Genomic DNA, 11,425 nt, shown 5'->3' with positions numbered 1-11,425 from the left:
AAAAGAAAAAAAAAGTAGATTAGGAAAACAAATAAATTATGAACTCAAATACAAATTTACTTTACTTTAATTTACTTTCCTTTCCCTCATTCTGGAGAAAATCGAGTAATTAACGAAAGTACTAAACGATAATAGACAAGTGTGACGCACAGCTGGGTAATAAACAGCTTAATGGACACTTAAGTAGTCAAAGCTTTTAACAGCAAACTTTACTAAACAATTAAGAATTCAACGAGGCACAGATAAGACAGGTTGAGTTGCAAGATGAAAATAAGGTTTCAAAACCTCAATATGGAGTGGGGGGGAGACAAAAAAAAAAAAAAAAAAAAAAATACTAGTCCTTCAGGCTACTTGACAAGGTCACAGGCACAGAAAGGTCATTCAGACACGCCTGGTTAACTACCCTGGTTCGACCTCCCCCCCTCCGGTCTCCTTTCATTCTCTATCCCCCTTTTGTCTCCTTCCTCCCTCTTTTTCTTCTATCCCTCTCTTCTCTCTTCTTCCTCTTTTTCTTTTCTCCATGCTCTCTACCCACTACTTCTCTCCATTCTCCCTATCTCTCCCTCTCTTCTCAACAATGATATAAAATATTAAACCTTCAAAATCTTAAACAAACAAACAAACAAACAAACAGATAACACCAACAACAACATTCAACAACTGCAACTACAATAATGAACAAAAACAACAACAATCAGTGACTGCAACTACAATAATGAACAACAACAACAACTTAACAACAATTACTCTCCCTTTTTACTTAAAATTTTAACCACCACTTAAACCATCCCTAAATCGGCTCGTTTCCTCCAATTTTTTCCCCTTTTCCCCTCTTTTTTTCCCCTAAATTTTTCCCTGCAGTTATTCCCCAAGGATAGGGTGTGGCGCCGAAAATGTCGGAATGCAGGAAAACGCCACCACCGTTTACGCACACACGTACATGTACACACACACGCACGCACGCACGCACGCACATATTCTCACGTACATACCATCACGTATCTCCGATGATTGGCGATTTGTATGTAATAATATGTGCGCAATTTCGCTGAACGTTGTAAAGGGGAAGGTATAAGCGAATCGATGTCAGACACACTTGGTTAATCAACTCCTTTTGCTTACTGAAACAGCAAAGTTCTACATTCTCGTATTCTCATAGATAAATAGATAAATAGATAGATAGGTTGAGAGAGAGAGAGAGAGAGAGAGAGAGAGAGAGAGAGAGAGAGAGAGAGAGAGAGAGAGAGAGAGAGAGAGAGAGAGAGAGAGAGAGAGAGAGAGAGAGAGAGATCGGGCGACTCAACACAGAAAGTGAAAGGAACCAGTTCGTTCTGTACGAGATTTGACTTGGGATCGGAACCGGTAACGGCAGTGTTGACACCAAATGCTCCGACAGTCTTTTGTTTATTGCATCCCTCTGAAACTTTTTTGTTCTATTACCTATTAATTCTACGGTACGTATTTTTATGTCTCCTGCTCGAGCCTAACTCTATTTACAAATGATAAGGACGCGAAAGAAATTAACAACACGGCAAAGAATGGATAACTTACCCAAGAGAAAATTGCAATAGAGTCAGACAAGTTCAATGGCCACCCCCATCCTCCACCCCTTAAAAAAAAAAAAAAAACGGTTTGAACCCACATAGTCAGCGGGCGGAGCCTCTGTGGGCGGAGCAAGTGAGTCCACCCGCGCCCATGCCCGTGTCAGAGGTCGCATTGGGCGGGGTATGTGAGTTTTCGCTTCCTCTCATTTTATATATTATCAATTAACAGATTACGGAGTTCTACTGGGTAACAATCGAAGAAATCCGTGTTAGATATATTACTGTTAGATTTATTGATACTTGTAAAGAAGAACCACAGGTGATACCCGGTCGTTTTAATGATATCACTAACACCTGTTACGATAAGAACGATAAACCAATAAACCAACAATAATTCGTCACAGCGAAGGGACACTGAGAATGCAATTGCCAGAGTCTCGATAATGCCTCTTTTTTTGGGGGCGCCTCGATTCCCCCTAAGATAAATGTCTGACCTTTGCCACCGCTCTGCCACACACTCACCTAATTCTCCAGCGATCCGTAAAGGCTGGCATCTCAGTTGGTCGTTTGAGACAACAATATGACATTTTACCGCCTTCGAAATGAACCGGAGACGGAAATGAGAAGATATGTTCCTTGGCGGTCATGCTGGGAGAGGGATATAAAGGGCTGTTATGGTTGTTTATTATTGGTGATGTTATTATATGTCAATACGTGTATTATTGATACGTTTGAATTAAAGATATTCTGTGCTGCGAAGAATTATTAATTTCTCTGCGAATTCTCAAAGCCACAAATCGTGAGTGAGATCAGTGTAACATATATATGATTATTTGCAAAATCTGACATTTCCAATTGAGTTCCTAGTCATTATAGCTGACATTTGATGCACACCATAATTAAACATGAGTGTATAGAGTGTAAATACCTTTATCTCGATCTCTCTTTCTCTCGACGCCACGAAACAAAAGAAGGTCATGGTCGCTTGTCCGGAAGGCGAGGGACCATTTGTGTAAAGGGCCAAACATTTATATATTTCCAGTGCGCGGTGACATATCAGAAGGCTTTGCGTTTAGTATGTATATATATGTGTCTATGTCTGAGCAGCATGCATATATGTTGTGCAGATATAGTGTTTACTTTTTTCATATACATGGGAAAATTAACTATATAATCAGAATAGACCAGTACCTAAAAACCATTCTTAGATTACGCGAGATATAATTGTATTAATTCCAGATATGTATATAAGCATTAGTGAAGCCACTTAACACTACTTTTTCTTCTTAGCAATAACTTGAGTTAATTGTAATGTGAACTGTGAAACTATCACCTGACATTCAGTAACATTTAAGCTGTAATGTGAATGTCTCACACATTATGATGTCACATAAAGGATAGGTACATTCAATATAAATCACTAACGTGTTTGGTTTACTGACTAGATTCTGGTAATTTAAAATTTTATATCATGAGCTGATATTCGGCCGCGCGAAGATTCATCTGTCTATTAACGCCTTGTCCTCTGCAGGTGGTGTGCGCTGGCGCTGGTCTTGGTGGCCGCCTGTTCGGCTTTCCCGCAGGAGGACAGACGCCGCCTCCTCTTCAGCATCCGCAACCGTCCCAATATTCTCAGTCGCCGCAACTCGAGGACATCCACGACCGAATCTCCCGAAGAACTGACGACCACCACGACCCCAGCCCCTGAAGCCGCTGCCTCCGACGCTCCCTCCGACGCTCCCTCCCACTCCACCAGGCGGCTTCCACCTCTGCGCCGCCCGGGCATTCGCTTCGGCCTCCGCCCCGGCTCGTCGCTCAAAAACAAACTAGAGCAGCAGCAAGTGGAGAAGGAGGAGCAGCCGCAGAGCGAGCCGGTCGTCGTGTCGCAGCCCCAGCCTGGACAGGAGTTCGCGTCGGAGGCTGAGTCGAGCGCCTCGGCGACGTCCCCTCTGGTCAGTGGCGAGAGCACGAGGCCCGAGCCCGAGGTCCTCACCAAGCCCGTCCCCGGCCAGGAGTTCGTGGCCTTCCAGGCATCCCAGCCCTCCGCACAGGACTCCGTTGTTACAGGAGATGGCGGCGAAATCCTGTACGTCAGTCTGGACAACGCCCCAAAGGGATCTGAGCAGGAAGCAGCTCCTGCAATCACCGAGGAGCATCTGGACCAGGAAGTTCATGCTGCCCAGGAAAACGGAACGGAAGGCTTCGACTCGTTCCTGCTGACACCCGATGAACTCCTTCCCGTTATTGGCGACCTCGAGCCCGTGACCGACTACCCCGACTACGACTATGTGACGGAAATCCTGGAGGAGGTAGCCGCCACGGAGCTGCCCCAGGAAGAGATCCTTGCCGCCACCCCCGCGCCCATCAAGAACGTCACAGCCTTGGAGCCTGAATTCGAGACTCTAATTTCAGTCGAGGGTGAGAACACGCATGTGGAGCATCACATCGAGTTCGAGCAGAGCGAAGCGGGACCAGAGAACCACACCCTCAGCCACGACGCCTTCGCTGAGCAGTTCTTGCCAAACATTCCCCAAGCTGAGGTCCCTTCGGAAGACTTCCTGGCTGCGGCAGCTAAATCCATTCAAGAGAATGAATTTTTGTATGATGCTGAGCCCGCCACAGAACCCTTGCCTGTGGAAGAGCCTGTGCCCGAGGAGGTCGAGGCTCCTGCTACCGAAGTCGTCCCCGGTGTGGAGCCTGAGCCTGTTGCAGAACCGTCGCCAATCGATGAGCACTTGCACCCTGAACAGAAGGCCGCCCTGGAGCCTGAACCTGTCCCTGAAAGCGAGCCTGAGCCAATAGCAGCTGAGTATGAGGGCATCGCCACAGAAATTCCTGTCGAGACCACCGACTCACCTGTCTTTGCTGAAGAACCCGCTAATGAGACCAACATCGAAATCCTTAGCACGAAGAACCAGCAGAACCCTCCTGTCAACGACCTCTACGGCAAGTACTTCGACGAGAGCGACCTTAACTTCGGTAAGGGCGCCAACGACAACGACAAGCTCCTCTTCCCCGCCGAGACAGAGCAGAAGGTCCGTAGCAAGATCGAGATCAAGGAAGTCAATGGACAGCTCTATGAGTATGAGTACCTTTACTACTATGACGATGAGTATCCCCTCTACGACTATGAGTATTCCTCTGCCGTTGATGTGGAACCCGCAGCAGCTGATGCCCCGGCCACATCGTCTACCTCTTCCTCAACCACGACGAGCACCACCACCACCACATCCACCACAACACCACCTCCTACCACAACACCTACTACGACTACCACCACTACCACAGAACGACCCTCACGCGGTAACAGCCGGCTGAGCAGCAGAACCAACAGCCGAAGCAGTAGCAGGGATAGCTCCCGGACCAGCGTTAGGGACAACATCAGAGAAAGCAGCAGGGATAGCACCAGGGAGAGCGCCAGAGATAGCAACAGCAGGACCAGCAGCAGATCCAGCAGCAGGGGAAGCAGCCGGCAGCAAGTAGCAGATTCCCAGGAGGCGAACTTCATTGAGCCAGTCAGGTCCTCCGGCCGCTCCAGAGCCATCGACTCTGGCTCCTCCTCCAGGACCTCTTCTCTCCGCAGCAGAGGCAGCTTCCGGCCGCGCGAACAGGAAGTGAACAGCATCGACAACGGCGTCCAATCGGTCACCGTAGAAGAGGACAAGCTCCCCGCCCACACCCGCTTCCCTCCCCGCACGCCCGTCACCACAACACCGACTGTGCCCGAACGCGAGCCACTCTTCCAGGAATCTTCGCGCCTCGGCATTGACGAGCACAAGCAGATTCCTCTTGTACCTGAAGTCACAGGACTCCAGAGCTCCCGCGAACTCCAGACGTCCCGCGGTGCCAGGGTGTTTGACGCAGAAGTACCCGCAGAAGAGGCCGTAGAGGCGGACACGATCTATGACGAGATCACCACCGAGGAGGTTCCCACGACCACTTTCTCTCCCTCTGCTTTGTCTCTGGTTAACCTCTATGCCTTCTCCCGCGCCGCCGACGCCGAAGACATGGGTGAAGTCACCACGGAGGTCCCACAGTCACAGGACTACGAAACTGAGACTCCAATTGATTACTACTACTACGACTACGAAACTGGAGCCGCCACCGACTACCCAGCCCTGACAGAGGCTGTTACTGAACCTACCGAGCCACAGGCAGAACCTGAACCTGAGCCAGAACCCAGCACTGAGGAGCCAACCACCACCTCTACTACAACTACTACCACCACTACCACCACTACCACTACCACACCTGAGCCTACCACCACCGCTAGGACACGTGGCTTCTCAAGGACTAACGTTGGATCACGTTTCAACAGCCGCGTCCGAGGTAGCCGATTCCAGCCTTCCAGCACCACCACCACGACCGAGGCTCCTGAAGAGTCCACGCAGAGCAGGTCCAGGTTTGGAGGCTCGCGGTTCAGCAGCAACAGGAACCGCTTTAGCTCCAACCGTTTCAGCTCCAACCGCTTCAAGTCCCAGTCATCAACAGACACACCTGCAGAGGAGGAGGAGGAGGAGGTTGCATCTGAGGCCTCTGTGGACAGCACAACCGAAAGGAGTGGAGGCTTCAGGAACAGGTTCAACAAGCCCAGAGTCAGTTCATTCAGGAACCGCGGAGTCACAAAGAAGGACAATGAAGTAACAGAACGCACAACCGAAAGAACAGCAAACCGTGCCAGGCCGAGACTCCCATCCAGGGCAGGTCTCCTTGGCAGTCGATTCCGCGGGCGTGGAACCACAGCAGCCGCTGGAGCCACCACAGAGCCAACTGAGGGCGTCGAGGCCCCTATAGAGGAGACCATTGTGGCCGACGTGGAAGCCGAGATCGAAAGCAGCACAGACACTTTGGAAGCAGTGATTTCTACTACCGCTGCCCCAGCCCCTGCCAGAGGCAACACCAGGAGACGCCCCAGCATCAGCAGACACCGCTTCGGAGTCCGAAGGAAGCCTGAAGCAGAAGCAAAGAAAGAAGCAGAGGAAGTGCCGGCCGAGGGCGAAGCTCCTGCTGAAGAGCCTGCAGTCGAGGCTGAGGCCCCTGAGGCCCCCCAGGCCCCCCCGGCCCCCCAGGGCCGCCCTGCTCGCCCCACCCGCACCCGCCCCTCGAGGCCCTCCCTCCTGAGAGCCCGGACGAACCCCCGGCACCGAGGAGGCGCCCGCACGGAGGCCCCGGCAGAGGAGGCAGCAGCTCCGGCCGAGGAAGCGCCCATTGACCCAGCACAGCAACAGACCGATGTTCATCAGACACCAGAAGAAGTCGTAGCAGGTGAAGAGGCTGAGCTGGATCACGCCGCTGCCGCCGAGGAGGAATTGTCCGCCGACGAGCCGGCAGACAAGCGTCGCCCCGGAGTAGGAGTCGGAGGCAAGAGGCGCGTCATGCTGAACCGCTTCAACAAGAACCGCAGCGCCGCCCCCAGCAGCACCACGACGCCACAGCCCAAGCGAGCCCCGTCGTCCAACAACCGCCGCACGGCACTCACGTCGCTCTTCAACCGAAGGAACCGCCGCCCCGGAAGACGGAACAAGGAAGGCGCAGAAGAGCCTGCTGCAGAGGAGCCCGTAGACGCCACGGAGCAGGAGGCGCCCATTGAGGATGATAATCAAGTAGCAGGTAAGTCTTCGCCACGGAAGGGCCCTCTGCTCCAGAAATGAGAATATTAGTTCATTTTGTTTTTTATATATTCCTATATCACATTGAGGACCATCCAGGAACTGCCATAGAATCTTTTTGACAACAGTATGGATTAAGAAAAATAATCATAAACTGCATGTATCAGGCATAACAAAATGACTTACCATTATTATTTTTTTTAACGTTTACGACCAACGAGGACTGGTGCACGCGGAGGGCAGATGGGGGACCTTTGATTCCTTTTTTTTTGTTAAAACGAAAACAAAAAAAAGTCACCTAAAAGTGTGTGGGTGGGACGATCCATGACGACCATCCCACCTGTCCCTCTCCGCCGGCCGACGACCTAACCACTACCACCTCGGAGCGACTTGAAGTTACGACTCGGACTTAGAACTGGACGGACGAAGGGTTGTGGGAGTAAAGATAAGAGAGAGAAGGAGGAGGAGGAGGAGGTGGAGGAGGAGGTGGAGGAGGAGGAGGTGGAGAAGGAGGAAGAGGAGGAGGAGGAGGAGGAAGAGGAGAAAGAGGAGGAGGAGAAGGAGGAAGAGGAAGAGGAGGAGGAGGAGGAAGACTAGAAGTAAATGGAGATAAGAAGGAGGAGGAGTATGGCGAAGAGAAAGAAGAGGGAGAAATGAATAGGGGAAGAGGAGGAGGAGGAGGAGGAGTAAGTAGAGGAGAAAGAGGAGGAGAAGGAGGATGACCGACTCTTCATAAAATCTTACCACACCCATACCTGTAAGATGACATTTTCAGTTCATCAGACTTTCTCTCAAAGACTTCAGGCTCTTTTTGCCTTTTTTATGGGCCACAAAGCCTTTTTTTTCCTTATAAACTCGAGACACTTTCGACCCTGTACTATTGGCTTACGACTGCTCTCTTGACACTTCAAATTGCATAAAAAAAACACTCTTTGGCTCTTAGTCACACAACCCTCCTTTTACTTGCTTATAGTGTGTAGAATATCCAGTATTCGACTTAAAATCCTTGTCTGTAAAAAAAAATATCCTAATTCACTCAAATCTTTATTCTTGATTTGCTTCCGTATTCATTCCCTTTCGTACTCTGACAATAAGTATACTTTTTTATTTAGTTTGCAATTCCTTACTATTTTCCTAAATAATGTAGTCATAAAGATTTCGTTCGTAGATCAATTTATTTTATATCCCATCATCTAAATGAGAAAACCGTCCTAAACGGTCTTCTATGCATAAAATTCTTAAGTAAATGTGCATTTGTATTTTCATCATCCCAGCAATTAATCTCTGTCACACCTTGGAATAAAGAAGCCAATGGACGAACTGTATCTGACTCCTCAAACAAACCACCCGGACTAACGCTTCTTTTAAGTTCAATCCCCAGTCAGCTTCGCCCCCGAGAGACCCGCAAACTAACTTCACTTAATCCTGTCGACTCCCTTCGCCGCAGGAGAGACTCTAACGCACTGCCGCCTTTCCCACAGAAGCCCAGCAGGCCGCCTTAGAGGAGCAGGTCGTAGCGGAGGAACCCGCCGTTGAGTCGGAGGCGCCCGCCGAGGAGGAAGCCGAGGAGGCAGGTCCTAAGCGAGGCCGCCCTGGCCTCAGCTCGCTCTTCAACCGACGAAGGAGACTCAACCGAAGAAGACCAGAGGAGTAAAGCGGTGGTTGAAGAGGCACTCACTTATCGCCGCCTCTTCCTCTGTTCCCCGAAGGAGGAAGCGGAAAGGACACGATGATGACGACAATTAAAAGGAGCGGAAGACAGAAGGAAGGGAGTTTCAGTGTCCGGCCTTCATGTTCGTCCCGCCTTCTTCCTTGGGAGTCGGGAGAAGGAGAGAGATTTAGAGAAGAAATCTCCCCCCGTTTTATATATAATTCTCTCTCTTGCTCTTTCTTTCTTCTTCTCTCGAAATCCCAGTTTCCGGTCCGCCCCTTTCCATCTTTCAAGTGCGAATGAAAACCGAGAAAACGAATGAACGATGTCAACAGAAAAAAAAATAATAATAACATCGCTCATGACGGCACAGTTTCCTTACTTCACCGTCACTTTTTTTTTCGCCAATCAACCTCCTTCCCTTCATATTCATCCTTAAAGTCGTTTTCACCTTCCATATATATAATTTTTCTTTGAATGAAGCAAAGAAAACCATCATTTAGTAAGACGCGTGGCCACTTCATTTCCCAAAGAATCCGAAACGCACTGACAATAAGATACTTGTTACTGGCCACGCTATAAGAATCCCACCTTGTCTAATTAGGTTAGAATCAGAATCGGACGATTGGTTAATGAAGTAAATCTAGTGATAATTCATACATTCTGCTCTTCCTCATCAATGTCAAAGAACATAAGAAACCGTATTTTAATGTTAGTGATATGCTTTGTTTTAATCTTTTCTCACGTTGCAAATGTATATCTTGATCCCATTTCTCACTCCTGGAAACAAATCGTTATTTTGTGCCTTGTGATATATCTACAAACACCATTTTCTTTCTTTTCCCTTTTGTATTGTATCTATATATATATCTCTCTTTTTTCCCGTCCCACCTACCTCCCTCCTTTCCCCTTATCCCATGCGCTCCCCCCTCCCCCTCCCCCCTCCTTGTAGATAGCAGTTTCATTTAAATCTATTTAATGAATTGTAAACTGTAAATATTTTGTATCTGTTTATGTTTACTTTTTTTTTTTTTATCTTCTTCTGCAAGGGGTAAATTACTGTTTAGTTTAGTGATGTAATTCATTCCCCTTCCCTTTTTTTTTTTTTTTTTTAGTATCTAATGACATATATATAATCACAGATGATTCGTTACATAATAGGAAAATAGGTAATTGGTTCCTTAAAACAGTTTTCAGTTTTCAAAATCTTTTTTTTTTCACTCCATCAGACTCGAATTCTAAAAAAAAGAAAATGAAATATATAGCACCAATAAACAGATAAGTTCGGCTAATCTCTTGCCTTCATCAGTTTTAAATAATTTCCTCATTTTTTTGGCTTCAGAGATTTGGCCATTTTTCCCCTGACAAGTCTTTGCATGCCAATCCTGAGTGACTTTGTTCACGAATGAAACTAGCTTTGTTCATAATCAAACCCTTTTTGACCTCTGCGAGTGTCTCTCATCTTCATATTGGAATAGTCATCCCTCGAAAAAGAAATAAAAAATTGCGCTCTCTTTCCAGAACCATTAACACAGACTCTCTCGTACAATTCGTCTCCATATGTCACTTAAAAGAAGAAGAAAAATAAGAAAAAAATCCATAATTGATTCATTCACTTTAGAACAAAGTAAAGAAATCAAATTAAACCGAATATCTAAATATCCCTGCTCACGGAGGAGATGAAATCCTCTACCGCGTTTGCCGTGTGAGAAATAAACGATTCTGAGCCTAATGTACAGTTTTATATAATAAAAATAATAATAATTGCTCACGAGCGCCTACGAAAGAACCAACCGGCCGGCGCTGGGCTAGAGGACCCCCTACCCCCACCCTTTCACCCCCCTCCCCTTCCACCCTATCCCTCCACGTGAGCTGGATGAAGCTCCGCCCACTTTCTGTATTTAGTGGGCGTGGCTTATAGACAGCCCCGCCTTCCACCGTCTGTATCTATCTATATATATATGTATGTTCGTTTAGGAAATGAAATATTAAGAAGGAAGGCGGGGTTTACTGGCCCGGAGTCAAACTCGGGGCGGTGCCAATATCTCTTCAGTCTGTGTATAGTGCCTTTGTAAATAAACAATGTGGTTACTCTATTGCTTGAAAATCCTTTGTATTATTTTCCCTTTTTTTTTTACTTATATGAGCTTTTAGTTGTTTTTCGTTTATTCATTTTTTTTCCCGAATAGGAGAAATAAGACAAGTAATAAAAATATTAAAGAGAAATATAAGGGAAATAAGTTGACGTAATGGAGAATAGATAATATGTGTAATTAATTATCCGCATAAAAGGTGAAGTGTAAAAACAGTTCTAGCAGTTATTATAATAAGCATTAAGATAATGGTAACAAGTAGTGTGATAAGGATGATAATACACACACACACACACACACACACACACACACACACACACACACACACACACACACACACACACACACACACACATACATATACATATATACGCACACACACATATATGTATATATATGTATATATATATATGTGTAAATATATATGTATGTGTGTGTGTGTTTGTGTGCGTGTGTATGCGTATGAATGTGTGTATTCTTTTTCGTCCACCGAAAGTTCTTCCTTTAAACGATGTCACTTTTTTATAT

At 47.2% G+C, this 11,425-nt stretch overlaps 1 protein-coding gene across 1 annotated transcript in view; it reads left to right on the top strand.

The window, feature by feature from the left end:
• The window catches only part of LOC125036031 (nuclear pore complex protein DDB_G0274915-like), a 45,128-nt gene extending 34,217 nt beyond the window's left edge, over positions 1 to 10,911 (top strand). Inside the window, exons 2-3 of the mRNA XM_047628392.1 lie at positions 3,076 to 7,154; positions 8,635 to 10,911. Coding sequence (XP_047484348.1) covers positions 3,076 to 7,154; positions 8,635 to 8,807 — 4,252 coding nt within the window. The 3' untranslated portion in view covers positions 8,808 to 10,911. The remainder of the gene's footprint in view (positions 1 to 3,075; positions 7,155 to 8,634) is intronic.
• Positions 10,912 to 11,425: the final 514 nt, after the last annotated feature.

This window comes from Penaeus chinensis, chromosome 20 (assembly GCF_019202785.1).
Source record: "Penaeus chinensis breed Huanghai No. 1 chromosome 20, ASM1920278v2, whole genome shotgun sequence".
NCBI lineage: Eukaryota > Metazoa > Arthropoda > Malacostraca > Decapoda > Penaeidae > Penaeus > Penaeus chinensis.
Note: the sequence above shows the minus strand (reverse complement) of the source record. Positions and strands in the feature narration are given on the sequence as shown.